This window comes from Lepidochelys kempii, chromosome 9 (assembly GCF_965140265.1).
Source record: "Lepidochelys kempii isolate rLepKem1 chromosome 9, rLepKem1.hap2, whole genome shotgun sequence".
Taxonomy (NCBI): Eukaryota; Metazoa; Chordata; order Testudines; family Cheloniidae; genus Lepidochelys; species Lepidochelys kempii.
The window spans coordinates 23329918-23352607 of NC_133264.1; the positions used below are offsets into that span (position 1 = coordinate 23329918).

The 22690-nt window shown below is 38.8% G+C and overlaps 1 protein-coding gene across 3 annotated transcripts in view; it reads right to left on the reverse strand.

Moving 5' to 3' along the window:
- Positions 1–22690, reverse strand: part of RSRC1 (arginine and serine rich coiled-coil 1) — a 366678-nt gene that overhangs the window by 44055 nt on the left and 299933 nt on the right. Inside the window, exon 8 of one of the 3 annotated variants that reach the window (XM_073359565.1) lies at positions 4847–5513. The exons of the other annotated variants lie outside the window; for them this stretch is intronic. Coding sequence (XP_073215666.1) covers positions 5377–5513 — 137 coding nt within the window. The 3' untranslated portion in view covers positions 4847–5376. Of the gene's footprint in view, positions 1–4846; positions 5514–22690 lie in introns of those variants that run through there. 3 annotated transcript variants of the gene reach the window in all.

Sequence of the window (22690 nt, forward strand, 5' to 3'; positions counted from 1 at the left end):
CATTTGAAATACATCAGATCCACAATTTCATTTCTTTACCGAAGGAATCTGACAAAGACTTTGGAGGACCTAGATTGTAAAGGCTGTGAGTTTTAAGAAGATGGAAAACAAACAAAACTTTTGGACAGTATTTATACATTGACATACTAGATGCAGCATTGTTTTAAAATTGCTTTCAATTCAGCTTTAAAAGGCACTACATGCTATTTGTAAAAATTTATATTGTTATTACTGAATTGCAATCTTGAAAAAACATCCTTACTCTGTCAATTTAGTCATTTTTCATTTGGCAAATTGATTTGTTTCTTATGTTCCTAACTGAACAGAAACTAACATGACTGTTTTATTTAGTCCCCTGTTTGTATGCCAGTATCACGGACATCAACAGCATGTACAAAGCCCTGGGAAATTAACTACTGCTTCAGAGCCAGCAGGGGCAGCTTTTACATTGTGTATGGATGACCCCTCCAAAAACTTGACTGTTATAACTGAAAATAAAGGTGGGCACTGAGAACTTTTTAATATATATTTGGAAACTGGAGGATATTCACTATCATGAGAGAATAATTTTGAGGTAGATATAATTCTTTGATTATTTACAGGAAATGGTCAGTTTAACTGACAATGTAAATACTACATGGTTTTTTGAAAAAAGTTAGCATTTATCCTAGAGATGTGGTGGCTGCGTAGTTAAGATGCCAGGCTTATCCTGTAGGTTTGAGACTTGCTTGACCTCATATTGAAAGGCCACCTCCAGTTCACCACGCTGCAAAACAGATATCTGATCCATCTGGTTAGGACAGTTAAAGGTGGTCAGATGTTATGCTGGCCACATCACTCCCTTGTGTGCTGTTGGCTATGAAACTGATGTGTCTTAACTGCATCAGCCTGATAAGCCATGGGCTTGAGGGGACTTAGATACACATTTATCTGAGAGACTTAAATCTCAGAAGCATAAATGTATTTTATTGCCTTTGGTGTTAGATTCTTTTCCACTTTCTTTAAAAAGCAAGAAAATACAAAACCTATATTTAAACAATGAAAAGTAATGTTGAGATTATCTAACAAAATCCTGGAAGCATTAAAGCTTCCAATCCTTTACACATGCCATTAATGTTGGTTGGGGGTGGGGGAAAGACATCATAATCTTCCAGGCATCGATGTGTTCAGTCCTGTATAAACATCTTAGGGCTAAGATTGTGAGTTCACTTTTAATGCATAGCAAGGGGCTGTGCCTAGTTGTCTGGTTACTCCTTGTAGAAAGTAGTCTAATTCCTCCACTGTGGCATCTCAGTTGTGCTGGCTGGTGTGTTGTAGGGGGACAGAGCTAATGCTGCCCATTCGTCACCCCTGGTGGTCCCATAGACGCTACTCTTCACCTTGCACTGTGACATGCCATGTGGATAGCTTTTACACCCCTGTGCAGGCACGTAGGCCATAAGACAGCATACCATAACCACATGAGCTAAACATGGACTGTCAAACCTAATCTTATAAACTGTCACTTTCCACTAATTTGTGTCCATCTCTTAATGTTACGAAAGCTTCCTCCCCACCTGAAGATTTAATTTTAATATTAGCATATGACAACAGAAACAAAAAGCAGGTTTTATTTTCTCTTTTACAAATGCTGTGGGTGAGTTACTCTCAACTATAAATACACCAATACATTATGAAACCATTTCTGGCAGTGATCAGATAATAGTTTTTGACTGAATTGATTATTCACGGACAGTTCTCAACTCAGCCTTGCAAATACATCAACTATGTAATGAGGAGCTATTAAGTCTATTGATTTTCTGATTTCAACTGATAGCTAACAGGCCAAAGCTACACATCAATATTTGCGTAACGAATACCCAAGAGCTGATAAATGAAAACCTCAGTAGACCAAATAGTGCAAATTAATGGAAATTTAAAGACCAAACCTCAGAATTTAAATGAAATAATGAATGAATAGAATAAGCCTTATTATGTCAATAGAACATGATACTTTGAGCTAGGAGAAAAAAACAAATATATAAAACCTTAGTAAGAAAGCCTATTTTTCCTTCAATACACTAACAATGGGAGTCCTCTGTGATATGGGCCCAGGCCTGCAGTTTTGAAATCACTTGTTTTTAAAAGTCTAATTCTGGGGGCAAATTTGTTGGATAATTTGAAAACTCAAAGGCAAAACTTGTGTATAAAACAATGGTATATATACTGTGTCAGTCTCAGACTACGACTTGCTATTTGTACTAGTTATTAGTGATCCTCAGATAGTTCCTCATCTCAATGAGATGGGTTGTGGGGCTTTTTTCAAGTTGTATGGCATCTCAAGAGACAAAAAGGAAGGGTAAGGAAAATAGAGACAAATGGCTTCCTTTAGAATGGGATCGCTTTTCCATTTCTTTCTTTTTTTGTTGGTAAAATGAATGTGTATGTATTATGTAGGAGAAATATGAGGATTGTGTTGGGGTGGAGGCTGGGAGAGCACCATATCCAAGTCTACCTCTGTACTATAAGCTAGGGGTGTGATTCCCAGCTCACTTAAACTCACCCATGCTCTCAGCACAGATAGTCCTCTAAGAATAGTAGCGTAGCTGCAGAAGCATGGGCAGTTGCAGCACACGCTAGCCGCCCTGAGTACATACTCATGGGCTTCAGGCAGGTTTATATGTGGGATGACTAGCCTGTGCCGCCATTGCCACACTACCATTGCTACACTACTATTTTAAATGCTAGCTCAGATGTGAGCTAGCACATGTATGTCTGCGTGAACTGGGAATCACACCCATAGCTTGTAGTGTAAATGTAGCCCAAACCTAGGCAGCGAGGTACTGCCTCTTTGTTCAACAGTGGCTTTCTAGCTGTAGGAATTCAGTTCCATCTCTTCTGTTGCAGAATGAATTTCATTTGTGATTATCAGGGCAATTGTTCTTCAACTCTACATACACTCCATTACTCACTCTTTCAAACATAGGGAGGGATACTCTTCCCTTAATTTATGGTTGGGTGGGGCAGAAATTTCAGTTGAATTTCTTTTTTGATTGGTAGCCAACAAAAACTAATTAGAATATAAAAGCTGGTTTCAGAGTAACAGCTGTGTTAGTCTGTATTCGCAAAAAGAAAAGGAGTACTTGTGGCACCTTAGAAATGAACAAATTTATTTGAGCATAAGCTTTCGTGAGCTACAGCTCACTTCATCGGATGCATACTGTGGAAAGTATAAGTATGCATCCGATGAAGTGAGCTGTAGCTCACGGAAGCTCATGCTCAAATAAATTGGTTAGTCTCTAAGGTGCCACAAGTACTCCTTTTCTTAATATAAAAGCTAAAATGGAATTTTCAATTTTTGATGCTAATGTATCTCGATATTTCCATAACTATAAAAGGGGCTGGTGTGTATTAATGTGAACTGCCATACTAATGATCCCTCCCAGAAGGGAACCCATCTGATGACATATGGGAAATATAAGCATCAGCAAATACAACTCCGCATTTGAATGAAGCAAGGCAGAAGGCTTTCAAAGATGATGTAACAAATTCTATTATTTTTATCCACGGTTTGACAACTAATCTGTGAAATATTTTAAGGCAACATCCAATTTTAAGAAGTCGTCATTTCAAAAATATGCAGATGCAAACACAAAGGATCAAATAATCTGGATCAAACAAAACTTTCCTTTTTCAGCAGTACAGTATATATCATCACAGACTGCTGAAAGACAGGGATTATTTTAGCAGCGGCATTATGTTTGCTTTAATACACCTGCATTTTGTGTATAAGAAACAAGGCTGATGTATGGGGTTGGGAGTGTTCTTATATGTGCACATATAAATTAAGTATGCTTCAGTCTTATTTTTTCTAGAATTGCATTACAATGATATGACAACTAATCAGCTTCCAGGTTTTTCCCTAGACACTATGTTGCTTTTTAAAATCCTCTCAGGAATTATGAATTTAAAAAACAACTTGTCCAAGGTAATGCTGAACTCCAACAGTTACATGAATTACATAACTGGAAGACTTGTTTTTAAGCTACCTATTTATACATTTTTAATCACATGGAATCTTATTTCCATAAGAAGTCATTTTGGTCTCCATTAATCAAAAATTCTATCACTGTAGGCTAATGTGACAATGCACCAACAGAGCCAAATACTCCACAGCACTAGCTCCAGGAAATATGGACTCTAGCCTTGTATTCCACATGTACCCTTTCTCAAAGTCAAGTTTCTCTCAAGGACTATACAGGGCAATGGCAAATACCATCATCTAGTGGACACTCATTAGGAATGTTCATGGTATCTGCTAAGAGGGTAGAGTTCTCTGAGGCTGGCAGGCTATGAAACAGCTGTGCAACAACGGCAGACTCTTAAAGCATGACGTTCATACTGAGAAACACTTTAAAATATACCACACTAACAATATGGATTTATATTTTTACCTTGTGCGGTGCTGTCATTTTTCTTGCCATTTTTGCTAATCATCAAAGATAATGTTATCACAAAGTCTCCTTCACAGTCCACCCTCTTCAGTTTTGAAATGCAATAAAGTCAGTGCTACATTGGAAACATTTCAATCCTTTCCAAGGCAGCTAAATGTAACGTCACAAACTGACTTATGACTTTTCATTGCATTGGGACTGATTGTGAAGGAAGCTTTGGGAGCAGACACTCCTTAATTTTTAAAAAATGAGCACAAGTAACTAAGTATTTCCTCTATGTGTCCCATCAAGTATATGGCCAGCCCAACCTTGCTTGGTTTATGAAAACTGACAGGATCGCAACACAAGGTAGCATAATGGTAGACTTTTTTTTAATGTTAACCTTAATACGAAGAAGTAGAAGGCCTCTTAGCAAGAATTTAAGGTTTTTTAATGTTAAAAAACAACAAAAATAACAGGGCCAGAGAGCCTTTTGACAAATAAAGGCTAAATATCTCACTGTCATTCAGATTGCTTATTGTTAAATTAATCTAGTTAAGGAATGCATTTAATGTAAAAAAAAAAAAAAGGTCCCCACATAAATTCAGATATCAGATGACGGGGATAGTATAAAAACCTAAAATAGCATATTCATATAAGTGCCTGTTGAATCAGCAGAAAGTATTACAGATGTATATACATTCAGTAAGTCACATTCTGCTCTCAGTTACATTATCACAATGCCATTTTCTAGTCATGAAATCTCCATTGTGGTTTACCTTTTTGACATAACCTGGGTAACAGGTGTGGGAAAATGATTCCATAATCTAGAACACTTTTAGGATAGACTTCTCTAGCTGTGGAAGCTAGATACACTATATAACCTTTTCTAGTGTAGGCTGCTATGGACCTTTTTTGATCAATAGAGGCCCTATATTAAGGGGACTTCTCATTTTTACAACAGCTAAATTGAAAAACAGCATTTAATGGATAGTGTAGGTTTCTTGACAAACTGCCACTGTGGCAATTGTATTTGTTTTATTCCCTTTAGAACTTCATCTTCAAAACAATTTTTCATACAGACAACCTGCAGCTGGAAATCTAGTAAACAAAATTTGAAAAGTACAATACAATTGTCAATCTTTAACTATCAAAATATGGAGATCTATAAACATGGGCTTCCACTGGTGAAGTGAACATGAATATAATTAAACATTTTAACACCAGTGATTAGACAAACACCACCCTCCCTTTCAAAGGAAAAAATATTAGACCAGGATGTCAAACTGCTGAAATTACACTTGGTGACTCAGTTACATTAGATTAGTGCACAATGCTGCTATTAATCTTTGTCCTATTAAGTTATGATAACAATGCTCCTTATGGCTGCACAATCTTAGCTGTATGTGTATAATATGAACTGTGTTCAGAATCACTCAGTAAATCAGCAGATTAAGAACACAGTTAGTTTCCTTTTCTTTTGGCTCCAAATAGAAGATTTCACCTAAACTTCTCTCCAGTTTGACCTAAACCATACCAGGGTCCTAAATACTAAAATATCACCCAATTCTAAAAGTTACTATAATCAATTAGATTAAATAAAGGTTTTACTTCTCCAGCAACCACATATATTGCACATGGCTTAATTCAAGGCTCAATATTTAAATAAATGGACCAAATTCTTATACACTAGGGACTGATCTGCCCCAATAAAACTACCCACCGCAATCAATGTTTCAAGGCATACGTAGAATCAATGATATTTCTGTCACATGGAACTTCAAAAACAATTTTCTAATTCACTCTCTCCTTTTAATCTGAGAGAACTACTTTTTTAGAAGTATATTGGCAATTACCTTATTGCATTCTTAAAAAACAAAATCTAAATCAACTTGTTCCTAACATCCTCCTATTATTCTTTATTATTTAAGAATAAAGATTAATATTGATTTACACCTGTTTAGCCTCAATCGTTTATGGATAATAGACGGAAGGCCCAATCCTGCAGATCTAATTTAGGAATGCAGAACTCATCTTTTAGACTCTGAATTGAACAAATATACTTGATCATCATTATAGCACAATTGCCATACAACTTGATCTTCAATTACCACATCCTCTTAATTGTATCCACAACATTATGGACCTCTTGAAAGTTAGCAAAGATGAATGGCCACACCTATTTCCCTTGGTTGTTCTGTTCAAATAGGCATGCATTTCCTTATGTTATACTGTAGTTTCCTATTTCTAAAGAGGGGCAAGTTATTTTTAAGAAACAAATAGGATATATTTTCCCTTCTTCAGCCCTACACTACCACTAATGCTTTTAAATTCTATGATGTCATCTGTGGATATAGATGCTGTTAATGCAAAATAACTGACATCCTTATAAAGAGAACCAAGGCTGAATTTTCATTACAATAATGTCTCACATTTATCTTTAGATCACAGGCATCACCCACTACATTCCATTGCCTGTATGAAGATATCTATATACATAATTCTCCTCTACCCAAATGGCAGAATACCAGTGTTCTCAACTGTTTTCATAGCTGGACCATATATTAAATGACAATTTTTCTCAAACATCTTCCTCCCATTCTGGATGGTATTAAGACCCGGTGACAACTACAGCAATTGCTTATATGGAAAGTTAATACTACAAGTAATAAACATATCTTTAGTTTCTTTTAATGCAGTTCAGTAGGCAGAAACAAAGGGAAGGGTTAGTACCATGTGACCAGCTAGAGCTCCAGAAACAACAGTTTGGGAATCACTGCTATAATGTATAGGCTACCGGTATAAAATTAGGCAATATGTTGTGACAGGGCCAAGAGATATATTCTTGCACCAGAAAAAATAGTTCCAGATTTAAAATGATTCAAATAGAAAAAAATACTTGAAGAATAATAATTATACTTTTTAAAAACTAAAACAGTTCCTGGGTTTCACTGGTAAAGTAACTTTGCTCTTGCAGCCTATCCCCACAATTTTTATCTACTTAAACCATGATTCAGCAAAGCGCTTATGCACAAATTTAACTTTATATACATGAGTAAGCCCAACCTTATTCACAGAGCGCTGAAGAAGTGCTTACATTTAGTTTCTTTTAATGAGATTTAAGCACATACTTAAGTCTTTGTTGAATCAGGGCTTACTTAGATTGTAAGTTCTTCTGGGCAGTAAACTTTTATTTTCACATTTCTCCATAAAATACCTGGAAAAGTTTAGGTTCTATATAGATAATAAAAACAACAGCTGTCCTGTTTTTCAAACCTTTTCTGCCTCCTTTGCTCTGCTCCTCTTTCTTGTGGGCCCAGCCTTCCCTGCAGCTATTTAGGCTCCCCCCCCCAAAAATAAGACAGAGCAGGAGACCCACTGATATGGTCAAAAGAGTGACAGTGCGTCGGAGAAAACCACTGACTCTTTGAAATGCTGCTACTTAGCTGAATATCCAAGCAGCTTCCACTTGGCAGCTCTTCAAAGGTTATGGTGGGCTGGGAATCCCGACTGGTCAGGAAAAGAAGGTGGTTTCAAAGGTTTCATAGTGGCAGAGAAAAGGGAAAATGCAGAGGAAGGAAAGGAGCAGAATTATTATGATGATTGTTCTTTAAATGCCAACTATGAACCTCGCGCACTATGAGATACAAAATAAAATGTATCTGTCCCAAAGAAATTTTAACTGACAGAAACAGAAAAGACTGGACAAACTTGGAAGCCTGATGGAAGTAATTTAGAGGTAGATGCTTTTTTAAAATGTTTGGATTTGTTAACTTCTTGCAGGCAAGGCAGAAAAAGTGTGGATGAAATCCTGGCCCCAGTGACTTCAATGGGGCCAAGATTTCACCTTGTATCTTCAGGAGGGAGTTGAAAGTGAAAAGGTTGGTGGCAGAACATGAACAAGGACAAGCACAGAGTGACAGCAGGGAGAAAGTAGTTCAAAATTTAAAAGTGAATTTTTTAATTAAAATGGTGATTTTTTAAAAATAGACTTAAATCAGAAGCCTGATTTTGATTAGTCTAGGTGGTGACAGTCACTTTGGAGGTGTATTGATTTTATTAGTCACTTTGGAGGTGTATTGATTTTATTAGTCACTTTGGAGGTGTATTGATTTTATTTCTGATGGGATAGTCCTGACAAACTGGGCTGTGCTTTGGCTACTGACCAATCAGAATGCAGAATTTCCTAAAACCACTTTATAATACTTCATACAAAATTTGTTTACTTTGGATGCGTTTCATGTATATGTAAGTTATGCCATTGGTTCTCAGCCTTTTTCATTTGAAGACCCCTAAAAATTTTTGAATGGAGGTGCAGACCCCCTTCAGAAATCTTAGACGTAGTCTGTGAAACCCCAGGGGTCCGCGGACCACAGGCTGAGAACCACTGAGTTATGCTGAATGCCCCTGTAACTATACATACACCTTTTATTATTTTTTAGATTATCTTTCATTTGTTACTGCTCACTTTTTATTATAACATGTCCATAAAAAGATTAAACACACAGAAAAAAGATCACAGTATGTACCAGATGCTGAAATATTCTCTAGAGACTGGAAACTCAACACCAGGTGGTTGTGTCAGCTTAATGAAGCAACATTTACACACACCAGGGACACAAAGAGTGGAGTAGAACTTAAAAATCTACCATTTATGAGGGTATACTGGAAGGATTTGAAATTAAAATTTTAATAAGATTAAGACAATAAAGATTTGTTCTCATTAGTACATACGGGAATTTCTGCTAAAATTTGGAGTATTCATTTTCCAAAATTAAATAATAGTTCAGTTACCAGTGTTCACGACACACCAAAAAGTTTAAAAATTCTGCATAAATGTAACCTAAATGAGTGAACAGACTTGCCATTCTTCAAAAGACAAACACTGATGTAATAATTAAGAAACTTTTCCATATATGAATTAAAATGCAAATTGAGGTTCTTTCACTGTATGTACACAATATAGTTTAAAGCCTTATCTGAATGAGTTCAGGTCACAGGCATAACAATGAACTTCAATAAAATTAACTGAACATAAAGTATGACCTTAGGCAATAACTAATGAATTTAAGGGCATCTTAATATATTTTCTTATCATTGAGTAAAGCACTCTAAGTTATTACAGCTACGTGAATGACCGCATGCAGTCGAACCTTTCTGTAGCAGATTTAACCAATATTTTTCAAATCAATTAGATCAACATAAAATGCTTATTTTTATTATCAGAAGTGTTAATTAAAATGACATGGAGCCTTGTTTTAGTTTGCCATGAACATCACTGTTTAAAGCAGATCTTCATGTCAGAGCTCTGTTCCAATGACTTAAGGTGGGAGTAAAAATGGGACCTATAGTTTTAAATTTAGAATGAGCATAGAAATTCCAGTTATGATATCCTCTAAAGCCCACTGGATCTCCCAGATCTCTGGGTTTCCTGCCACATGACAGCTCGTCCTTGATACTCTCTCCCACCGTCCTCAGAATTTGTACTGCTAATGCAGAGGTGGGCAAACAGTCCAGTCCATGGGACCGTCTTGCCAGGCCCTTGGGGCAGCGTGGCTGCCAGTCCTGGTGCTCTGTGCAGCATGGTAAGGGGGCGGGGAGCGGTGGGGTTGGATAAGGGGCAGCGAGTCCTGGGGGGTGGTCAGGGACGAGGAACAGGGGGGATTGGATATGCATCGGAGTCCCGGGGGGTGGGGGTGTGTGGATAGGGGTCAGGAAAGTCAGGAGATGGGGGGGTTTGATAGAGGGGGGGTCCCGGGGGAGCAGTCAGGGGACAAGGAGCAGGGGGGGGGTTGGATGATTGGGAGTTTTGAGGGGGGCGGGGGACAGGCTGTTCGGGAGGCACAGCCTTCGCTACCTGGCCCTCCATACAGTTTCGGAACCCCGATGTGGCCCTCAGGCTAAAAAGTTTGCCCACCCCAGTGGGATTGGCTACTCTGCTTTCACAATACCTCTGTGATGGGATGCCCACCCCACACAAAGCCTGAATGGGTTAAAGTGGCTAGGTGGGCCAAAACTGCCCAGACTGCACCTGGAGGAGCAGCCAGGGAGCAGGGATTAATGAGATGAGGCTCAGCTGCACAGAAACAGGAGGGGCCCAGGAGCTGAGAGCAGAAAGGGTCTGCCGGGGAGTAGTCTGCAGTCGCTCCCTGGGAGAAGTGTTTTGGGTGTGTTTGGAGTGTGTTTTGGGCTAAAGAGGCAAGTTGCCTACTGTTACTCCCTGAGAGGAGGGGATTGTGCAGCTGGCAAACCCAGATAGGAGGAGAGCCAGAAAGGTAGGATAGGCTCAGGGGAAAAGCAGCAAGTCATAGGATAGTGCGGACCTTGGCTTCTGAAGAGAGGGCCCCTGAGATGGAACCCAGAGTAGAGGGTGGGCCCAGGTTCCCTTACCATCCACTAAGGAAGTGGTGCAGAGGGACAGTTTGGCCCGAAAGACTTCCATACCCTGGAAGGGGAAGACAATAGTGACATGGCCCGAGGGCCAACTCACAAAGAGGAAGCTGTAGCTCCTGGAGTAAGAGGGGTCACAGGGTAAGAGAGAATGACGGGTTCAGAAACCAACAGAGGAGGGCGCAGCACCTGGAAGGTGCTAATTCCCAGAGTAGCCAGAAAGAGGTGCCCCTAGCAGTGAGTGGACCCTGTGACAACTCCCTTGTCCATTAGGCAGGTCACTGATGTTAATACTGTCAGGAGCAAAAGAATAGAACAATGTAAGGGCCTGCATTCCTTTATAGGTAATCTTTATGAAAGTTCTAAGTTTGGTTTCTAAGTCAGGAATGCCCATACCTCCATTTGTTGCATGCCATTTGCAACTTAGTAATTTGGTGTTAACTGAAAGTATTGCACTATAAATTATATCATACTAGTGAAGTATCAGGCAGCGTGTACAGACAAGGAAATTGATTTTAAGAAGGTGATGCAAGTCCTTTGATGGTTTCAATCTCAAATTAATCTGTAAAAAGAAAAGGAGTACTTGTGGCACCTTAGAGACTAACAAATTTATTTGAGCATAAGCTTTCGTGAGCTACAGCTCAATTCATCGGATGCATGCAGTGGAAAATACAGTGGGGAGATTTTATATACACAGAGAACATGAAACAATGGGAGCCTCTGATAGTGTAGCTGATGTGATTAGGTCCTATGACGGTGTCCCCTGAATAGATATGTGGACACAGTTGGCAACGGGCTTTGTTGCAAGGATAGGTTCCTGGGTTAGTGTTTTTGTTGTGTGGTGTGTGGTTGTTGGCGAGTATTTGCTTCAGATTGGGGGGCTGTCTGTAAGCAAAGACTGGCCTGTCTCCCAAGATCTGTGAGAGTGATGGGTCGTCCTTCAGGATAGGTTGTAGATCCTTGATGATGCGTTGGAGCGGTTTTAGTTGGGGGCTGAAGGTGATGGCTAGTGGCATTCTGTTATTTTCTTTGTTGGGCCTGTCCTGTAGTAGGCAACTTCTGGGTACTCTTCTGGCTCTGTCAATTAATCTGTGTAACCCTTTAAAAAGCATTTCACTCTCAGGGTACAGATCTAAAATGAGCAGTGGTAAGATATGCTTTTCCTTTTGTACTACTGATAATGGCTAAAATTATAGACCAACATGGTTTCACACCAAAAACAGATTCAAGTGTTTGAACTTTGTGGGCATGTTTGGAATTTGAATCTAGATTGTCTGTTCCTCTCTCATCAATAAACCAAAACAATACCAAAGCACAGACCCCCACCTTCAAACTTTGGGACATTCAAAAACTAGATATTGCAGTATATCTCATCATTCTTAGACACTGCAATTCATACATCTTCCACTGACTAGCAAATCTTTTAAAAACTTTACATTTTCTGCCATTTCTCCACTACAACCTACTGCTAATGTTGACCGGCTCAGTTTTGGGTTAAATTCCAAACAACGTCTTGGAAAGCATAAAGATTTTCCCAAACTGCTCAAATAACTTCAGAGTAAGTATAAGTTAGCCTTTTAAGGATTTTAAAACATGTCAAAATTTCTATTGACATAAAATATCAAATTGATTTTTTTTCCAAAACAAACAAGCTTTATCTGCTGATTGCTTTACTGTTTTATCCAAATCCATGAATTCTGCAGTTTAATAAGAACAGCTAAACTCTAGCAATGCATTTTCCCATTTTGTAAAGTGCTATTCTTTTGCTTCCAATTAAATTCTATAAATCCATGAGCTTCAAAATAAACCACAAACATTAACAGCATACTATACCTTGATTGTTACTGTGATGTTTACGTGATATAGATATTACGCAGAAACAATCTTTTTGGGACCTGTATGATTTTAATTTTTTAAATGTTAGCTCAAACTGTAAGGAGAATATGAAGTTATCCGCAGGGTAACATGTAGATTTCAGTCAATTATTAAAACAACAAAAAAACAAAGCTTTACTTATTTCAGATTTTAAAAGATCTACCCCTTGAGAAGCAAATGCTTCTCTTGTTTGTACTCATTTATCCTTTCTGCCCACGTGGTTTTTATTTCCAAGCCTATTCAAAATGATGTTTTCCAAGCATGAACCACATGACTTGTTCATATAAATGGAGCAAATTAAACTGTCTCCACATATATCCTATCACATTTGTAGTCCTGATTTCTCTTCTTAACATGTGGCCAAGACACCGTATTATCTGTCTGCAGAGGTTGACCTCAGGATATTAGATTCTGCCACATAGCTCTCTTGTACTAAACCGAGGGGAAACACTTAATCACCCCTGCCTTTTCAGGAAAAAAATCAACTTTAAATTTGTCATGATGAAAAATCAATAAACCAGTAATTGCTTGGCTTATCATTGTGTGGAGGAACAAATTGGGAAGCGAAGCTTAGCGTCCACACAGATTTCATTGAAACACGTGGAGTTTCAGGATCACTAAGCTAGAAAAGGAAAAGGTCTCTGAGTGATAATTAAATCTACTCATGCTGATTTTCTGCCAAATTTATTTCCCTAGTGTATATAAAAATGTTTCATTGCTTACTAGCTAGGCATAACTAATCAATTCAACACTGGGCCAACACACATGAGAAACAAAAAATGCAAATTCAAGAATGAAGGCATCAGGATAATATATTCCTTAATGCAAGTATTAGTGAAATTTATTTTTTAAATTCAAAGGAACAAATCCTTGTTTAGTTCTATTACTTTGATATCTAAAATGATTTTTAAAAACCATCTTTTCCCTATAATCCTCTGTAAACCTTTCATACATTAATCCCTATTATGGACCAAAATAGTGCTATCATTGCACCACATCTCAAGACAATTGTATAAAATATGTTTTCATGACTAGCTACATCTTAAAAAACAAAGTCTTATAATTGTATTATGAATGATATATTACAGCAAACAACTTCAAACATCTTGCAGTAATGCAATCCAACACATTTGAGTTGGATGTAAAAGGAACACACACTTTTCCTCTGAAAGTATTTATATTGTGCCATATTATTCCCGCTATTACTCCTACACATTTCAGCTACTTTGAATTTGACTTGCCAGGCCCTGAGCTAAAATCACGTTTGACAGTAAAATTCTCATAAGGTTTTGATGTCATTTTCAGCTAGTCCCAAATGGAAATGAGCAAAACAAAAACAAAACAGAAAAAACCCTCAATTGAAAATACTTTTGTAAAGGTACAGCATTTTTTATTAATAGACCTAATTTCATGCAGCAAATTAGCATAGCTCCAATGGAAGTGCAAATGTAATCAAACTGAAAAATTCAAATTAGGAGGAGTGAGCTTTTTCTTTCTTTCTTTCTCTTTCTTTCTTTGCTTTTTTGTTATAAACAGATTTTTGTATGTGTCCTTCAACTGGCTATTGGGACTATGGTAATTAAAACTTTTAAAACAGCACAAGCCCCTAGTCTCTAATCTGTAGCTCAGGTCAGCTGTCTGTAGATTCTAATTTGTCCGCCATTTGTATTCATGACAGGAAAATGCTGCATATTTAACAGCAAACCAGCAGGAGGGTGCATTGGTGGGTTTGGAGGTCAAATGATTTGATTTCTGAGCAGATTACACGTAACATCCAACATCTAATCTCACACCTGATTTGGCAATAAAATTACAATAAAAGTAATGTTAAAACACCATTACAAAAGGATGGAGAAAGAATAACCTTTTTTTCATGAGCTGAGAAACAATAAGCTTATTATACAATAGATTTTGCTTACCGCAGATATGAGGCTAAACTTTTCATTAATAAAGGTTACACTCAGTTCCAGAAGCTTGCTAGCTGAAGTATGCAACTTCAACTTTTTGTTTTTGGGGTGGAGATTTTGTAACAAAAGCAATACCGTGATGCCACAAGACAGAATGAAATTTGGAAGTCTAGAGACTCAGGAATTTCAATTTTATATTGGTGTGTTTTAATTTGATTAAAGGTTTATAGCAGTACAGAGTTAAATCTACAGTTATTTTAAGCAAAGGTAATCTTTGTTGCAAATATTAATAAATAGATTAAGAGTAACTAAATAGCAGCAGTACAAAAAATATTGTACACTGTAAATATTTCTTCAAACTTTTACTCGGTTCAACCAAAAGATCTGCAACAATGATGAAGACATTGTCAAATGTTAAGAAAAACAAAACACCACCACAGAAATAAACTTGAATTCAACTAGAATGAAAATCTATTTCACTGATACTATGGAACCGTATGTATATAGTAGCGAAACCATAATGAAAAAACAGATTTTTTTCCTATAATCTAATATATTTGAACAAATATAATCTACATAACTAGGGCCCTACTAAATTCACGGTCCATTTTGGTAAATTTCATGGTCATAGGATTTAAAAAATTTTAAATTTCATGGTTTCAGATATTTAAATCTGATATTTCATGGTGTTCTAATCATGGTGGGGGCTGAGGGCTTGCAAGGCTATTTTAGAGGGGTCGCAGTATTGCCACCCTTAGTTCTCCATTGCTGCTGGCAGCGGTGATGCCTTCAGAGCTGGACAGCCGGAGAGTGGCGGCTGCTGGCCAGGACCCTAATTGTAGAATTCTGTCTAGGAATGCCTATTAAGTGACACTCATTTGACTGATAAGGCAAGATGCTAAGTAATACTGTACAAAAACAAACATAAATAGGAGTAAACTAATAGGACTATGATATATAGACTACATAACATCCACTATGTATGCATACAGGACTGTACCTTAAGGGCTTGTTTCTATTTTAGTCATGCCTTACTAATAAAAAAACCCCAAAGACTGCAGATTTTCTATGTGGTTTCTCTGTAAATTACTATTGTTTGCAATTCACTCTGTATGTATAGATCAGCTCTCTCTTGTAATGTCTGTATGCAAAACAGTTAGAATCACAGAAGATTAGGGCTGGAAGAGACCTCAGGAGGTCATCTAGTCCAACCTCCTGCTCAAAGCAGGACCAACACCAAACTAAATCATCCCAGCCAGGGCTCTGTCAAACCAGGCCTTAAAAACCTCTAAGGATGGAGGTTCCACCACCTCCCTAGGTAACCCATTCCAGTGCTTTACCACCCTCGAAGTGAAATACTATTTCCTAATATCCAACCTAGACCTCCCCCACTGCAACTTGAGACCATTGCTCCTTGTTCTGTCATCCGCCATCACTGAGAACAGTTGAGCTCCATCCTCTTTGGAACCCCCCTTCAGGTAGTTGTAGGTTGCTATCAAATCCTCCCTCACTCTTCTCTTCAGACTAAACAAGCCCAGTTCCCTCAGCCTCTCTTCTTAAGTTATGTGCCTCAGACTCCTGATCGTTTTCATTGCCCTCCGCTGGACTCTATAATTTGTCCACATCCTTTCCAAAACCGGATGCAATACTCCAGATGTGGCCTCACCAGTGCCGAATACTGAGGAATAATCACTTCCTTGATCTGCTGGCAATGTTCCTACTAATGCAACCTAATATGCCATTAACCTTCTTGGCAACAAGGGCACACTGCTGACTCATATCCAGCTTCTCATCCACTGTAATCCCCAGGTCCTTTTCTGCAGAACTGCTGCTTAGCCAGTTGGTCACCAGCCTGTAGTGGTGCGTGGGATTCTTCTGTCCTAAGTGCAGGACTCTGCACTTGTCCGTGTTGAACCTCATCAGATTTCTTTTGGCCCAATCCTCTAATTTGTCTAGGTCAGTCTGGACCCTATCCCTACCCTCCAGCGTATCTACCTCTCCTCCCCGCTTAGCGTCATTGCTGAGGGTGCAATCCATTCCATCATCCAGATCATTAATAAAGATGTTGGGAAAAAATGGCCCCAGGACCGAACTCGGGGGCACTCTACTTGACACTAGACATGGAGCCATTGATCACTACCCGTTGAGCCCTACAATCTAGTCAGCTTTCTATCCACCTTATAGTCCATTCATCCAATCTAGACTTTTTTAAGTTGCTGGCAAGAATACTGTGGGAGACTGTATCAAAAGCCTTGCTAAAGTCAAGATATATCACATCCACTGCTTTCCCCATATCCACAGAGCTAGTTATCTTATCATAGATGGCAATCGGGTTGGTCAGGCATGACTGGCCCTTGGTGAATCCATGTTGACTGTTCCTGATCACCTTCCTCTCCTCCAAGTGCTTCAAAATGGTTTCCTTGAGGACCTGCTCCACGATTTTTCCAGGAACTAAGGTGAGGCTGACCGGCATGTAGTTCCCTGGATTCTCCTTCTTCCCTTTTTTAAAGATGGGCACTATATTTGCCTTTTTCCAATCGTCCGGGACCTCTCCCGATCGCCACAAGTTTTCAAAGATAATGGCCAATGGCTCTGCAATCACATCAACCAATTCCCACAGCACCCTCACATGCATTAGATCTGGACCCATGGACTTGTGCACGTCCAGCTGTCCTAAATAGTCCTTAACCTGTTTTTTCACCACTGAGGGCTGCTCACCTCCTCCCCATACTGTGTTGCCCAGGCAGCAGTCTGGGAGCTGACCTTGTCTGTGAAGACCGAGGCAAAAAAAAGCATTGAGTACTTCAGTTTTTTCCACATCATCTGTCACTAGGTTGCCTCCCCATTCATTAAGGGTCCCACATTTTCCCTGACCTTTTTCTTGTTGCCAACATACCTGTAGAAACCCTTCTTGTTACCCTTCACATCCCTTGCTAGCTGCAACTCCAGTTGTGTTTTGGCCTTCCTGATTACACCTCTGCATACTCGAGCAATATTTTTATACTTCTCCCTAGTCATCTGCCCAAGTTTCCACTTCTTGTAAGCTTCCTTTTTGTGTTTGTTTCTTTGTATACAGTCACAATAAGACACAACAGAAAACATACGGAAATTAATGAAATATAAAAAGCATATCTGGAAAAGTATGGATCAAATCATCACCAGAGATGAACCTCTGGGGCTCACTGAGCCTGCAGCTGTGAATCCGTCTCTACCTGAAAATGTTAGGTATAAATCTTCATTTTCCCTTCTGAAGATAGCCTTGAAAATGTAAACTGACCCACAAAGTGAAAAATCTATCTCCAATTTTTCCTAAATGTTTATGGTACCCTCCACAGCTACTTAAGGCTGCCCTTTGGGGTGTGTGGAATCTCCCTGGCGACTGGCCCCTTATTTTGTGAAGGACACACACCAATTCATGGCTGTGGTGCAGTGCCATCTTGGCTGCTCCTGTTTGCATTAGGGCTGCATAGGTTCCCTTCCAGTTGACTGGCTGCTGCTGATCGGCTCCAGCCACAGAAAGGCAAAACACATTGCTCTGACATGGACTCTGGTTTGTGAACTTACATAAGAGGCTTCCACATTTTGGTAATTCACAAGTTAAAAAGTAGTTCAAAAATGCATTTTTGTGGTAAGGCTTTTTTTTCTTTTGAAGGAAGGATTATGTCCATTTGTTCTACTCTTGCTCTCATGTGGCTGAGCATCTTTGAAAAAAAGTTGAGACACCATATACATTTCTGATGCCGATTTGTTCTGTCTGCTTTTTATTTCATTATCTTTCGTGCAAAACAACATTACCCCTCTCTGATCAACTCAGTTGTCTACAATAACTACGGACACTTCTTGATTCCTTCACAAACCATCTCTACCACCTCTACATGTCCTCCCTCTCAGAATAGGACCTCAAACAATTCTTTCAAGAAGAAAACCAACATCATCTAGAGATAACTCACCTTCTCCTCTCTTCTAGCTACTCCTTCCTTCTCCTAACCTGTCACTGCCTCTGAAGTGTGTCTGCTGCTAACCTTTCACCAAGTCCCATATCCCCTGCCAACTCCTGACTTCTCTTTCTCCTTCTGTTATCCACTTCCTCTCATCCACCATCATTTCCCCATCCACACATGTGGATCCCTTCAGGCAGGCTACTACATTCCCTCTCCTAAAATAAAACTCCCTGGACTCATCCTGTGTCTACAAATACTATCTCATCTTCCTGTCACTTCCAAACTTTTTGACTAATCCTACCAAGTCTTCAGATTCTGGTCAGCTGGGGAAGCTGGACTGTAAATTAGCCCTTTTGTTCACTTAAACATATTTCCATGTGGAGTCAGAGAGCTTAATTCTGGTCTCAGTTAAACCAGTGTAAATCAGGAGTAACTCTAGTTTAAATTCACAGGGTAGGTCTACACTGCAACCGGGAGGGTATGATTGCAGCACATGTAGATATACCCAAGCTAGCTTTCATTTAGCTAGATCCTGAACACAAACCACATTAATCTCCTTGATTTAGGATCTGAACAACTCAATTCTGTGATATACCTAAAATGTTTCCTTTAATTAAAAAACATAGCATCTTAACACCCAGGAACATTCTGAGTTTTCATTACTTTCTTGTGTACAGCAAAATACCCTAAACTACTTTTCCAGTTTCTTTAAGAAGCAGAAATTTTTAAACTCTGTATTGCAGAAAGGGCTGAACTTGAAAAAAAAATTGGGATACTTTCCCAAACTCTGCCTACTAGACACAAAAATTAGATGCTACTCAAAGAAGATTGTGCAGATGTTTAAAATATGATCACATATGTTCTGTTGGGATCATTAAGCTTTGTTTCCTCTTAGTATGATTCAGATATATCCTTGGGCAAGGCATAGAAACATACACAGGACCCCCAGTCTCTTGGAGTTATATGACATCAGAATCTAAGGTCTCATTTAAAAATATATATATATCCAGCTCTCATGATTGCAAAGAAAACAGTCATGACCTGAATGATAATGATACAGTAAAGTCTGCAGAGTCAAATGGACAATGTCCATTAAAGTGAGGAGCCACCACCACTAGATCCAGAGAGAAAGCCATCTGGCCATTCACATGCCACCAGAGCCAACCAAGCCCTCATTGTGGGTGGAAGGCTTGGATGTATGTCCTTCTTGCCTCTACAGATTACCTCCTGTTTCCTGGGGTTCAGATGCCCTCTGAGGTGGGCTCTGCTCTTCCCCTCGGTCTTTTTGACTCCATGCGTTAGATTGGGAGAGGGGGAGGGAAATGGTTGGTTACCTCTAAAATGCTACCTACTCCTGGCACCAAAATGAAATATCACTCTCAGCAAATTATGTAAATCATTCTGCTCCTTTCTTACATGATTTGTTCATAATGAAATACTTAACAATGATGACATTTAAATCATCGTTACTGGTCATCTGAATGAGAGTGTCCACACAGGGATTTAATGCAGTTTAACTAATGTGCTTTAAATTCACACCATTAGTTAATTTGAATGAATTTCTCTGAGTGTCCCCATATAGACAAGCCCTGAGTTACCATGTTAGAGACATTTCACACCTTCTATTGTTTCAGAATCTCTGCAGAGTCAGAGTAACTGATGCAGCAATGTCCAAGTTCACATTTTTAAGGCCATCGTCAGGCCTAGGGACTTTTTTAAAAAGATGAATGCTAAGATTCTGGCAAACAAGGCAGCAACTAATATGTTGCAATCTAATCCAAGCCCCTCATTGAAGGGGGATAAAAAAAGAAAAGACTGCAATTTTGCATCATACTTTAAAATCTGTTGAAAACTTTAACGGCTATGATAGCTGCTGCTGGAACTAGTAGGATTCTGAGCTTATGCGGACTGGAAGACCTACTCCTCAATCAGAAGTCTGGATTTCTTTAAATGAAAGTGATCTTGTGCATAAAAAATTACCCTCTAATGATGAAGAAAATCACAAAAACATGAAAGCCAAACTTGAGATATTAAGGATATTTTCCTAAGTATTTCTTCCATCTCTGAAGAGATTCCATCTTAGAACTTTTTGCAACTTAGAACTGATTCTAAAGTTGTTTCAGAACTTCTGGATGTTGGGCAAGATCTCTTCATCTCTCATTCACTAATATCCTCAGGTGAATTCGATCAATTCAGTTCTTGAAGATGACTGTCTAAAATCATTGAACAGTGAACACTGAAAAACAGTGTTTGCTAGGGGAAACTGGTCTAATGTGAAGCCTCCTTTGAATCTACACAAAACTTTAACCCAGCAGCTTAACTTAATTGTGTAACTTAATTTTGGAGGATTTGGAAGGAATCCCCTTGTCAGAAAAATCAGATGTTTACTAAAGCATTATCCCCAGGGCAACATGATTACAGGTAGATAAAAAGTATCACTATATAACCCATTAGAGAATTCTAAATAAAGCATTATGTTAATTTAGACAGACTAATGGAAATATACAGTTCAGTATGACACATTCTAGCTCTTCTCTAGTAATACGCCTTGCATGACTGCACACTGTTGTTCATTTATTCTCAGTTCAGGATCAACCACAGAGCAGTCCCAGGTGGCTGGTTATATAAATCATCTGGAACTGTGATATTCTTTCCTTATTTTCAAGAATGCTCTAGTGTAACGAATGAAGTATATAAAGCAGCAGTATAGATACAGGTCACCAAAAGGTAAATATTCAAAGCACTGAGCAGGAGTTTCAAACACAAATCCTATTTGTTAACAGAGCACTGTGTGCATAACACCTGTTCTTGTGGTTGGTGTGTTTTTTCCCCCCCTTCAAAAAGAGAGTAATGTTCATCCATCCTTTTAGCAATAGGTTGTTGATTTGGACTTTACTGGGACCATGCTTTTAAAAATGGGTGTTTAACTTTAGACTCCTAAATTCATGTTTAAGTACCTAAACAAGTGGCATGATATTAAAAATTTCTGAGTGCACTCAACAGCTCCCATTAACTATAGTGGGAACTGCTGGGTGTTCAGCACTTTTGAATATCAGGTTACTTATTAAGGCACCTAAATATGGTTTTAGGAACCTAATTGGAGGAAACCATTTTTTTACCAGCTTGGCTCATAGTCTTTAAACGTTGATGAAGAAGGTAGAAAAAGTTATCTATTTCCACGCTACTACAGGAGCTGAAAGACTTGCTACTACTTTACTAAAATTATAGTGTCCAACCAACCTCCCGGTCAAAGCTGTATTCACACCCCACAGCGTCCACTGACTCTACAACTGAATCATCCTGAGGAAAGTTTCAAAGAGGTTTTCAGTCCCACCTTGTATGAGAGGAAGGGACATTACTTGAACTTGAGCTGGCACATGGCAGAGACTTGTACTACCACAAGAATGCCAACTACAAGGCAAAATTTTGAAAACTTTCTTCTACTAATTTTGTGTTTCCAGATTACTATGACCTCCATACATTGGGTAATACCTCAATCCACTTTCCTCTCGTCAAATGCCAGGAAAAACAAATGGATCCTGCAGGGTACCCTGAGAGTCGTCAAATCGGGGCTATTCTGTGCCATGGGAGGAAGGACATTCCAGAGTGATAGGGCCCTTATGAAAAATGCTCTGTCAGCAGCTCTCTCTCTATTAAATCAAGGGAGATCTAGCATCACTGTCTCTGCTGACTGCAATTGTGGCAACGTATTTTGGGGATAGAGGCAATCTCTCAGGTAGGCTGGGCCTGGACCAATTGGGGTTTTATAGGTTAAAATCAACACTTTTTAATCTACCCAGAATCTCACATGGTGATCTGTCTAATCTATTTATTTCAGAAATTTAAAAGGTGACATTTTCTCAAGGGGAGATTTTCAAAGGCATAGATGGCAATTTGGTGCCTACCTCCCATTGAAAGTCATCACAGATAGTTGTCAGAGTAGCAGCCGTGTAGTCTGCATTCGCAAAAAGAAAAGGAGTACTTGTGGCACCTTAGAGACTAACAAATTTATCTGAGCATAAGCTTTCGTGAGCTACAGCTCACTTCATCGGATGCTTATGCTCAAATAAATTTGTTAGTCTCTAAGGTGCCACAAGTACTCCTTTTCTTTTTGTGAATACAGACTAACACGGCTGCTACTCTGAAAACTGTTTATAATGTTTTG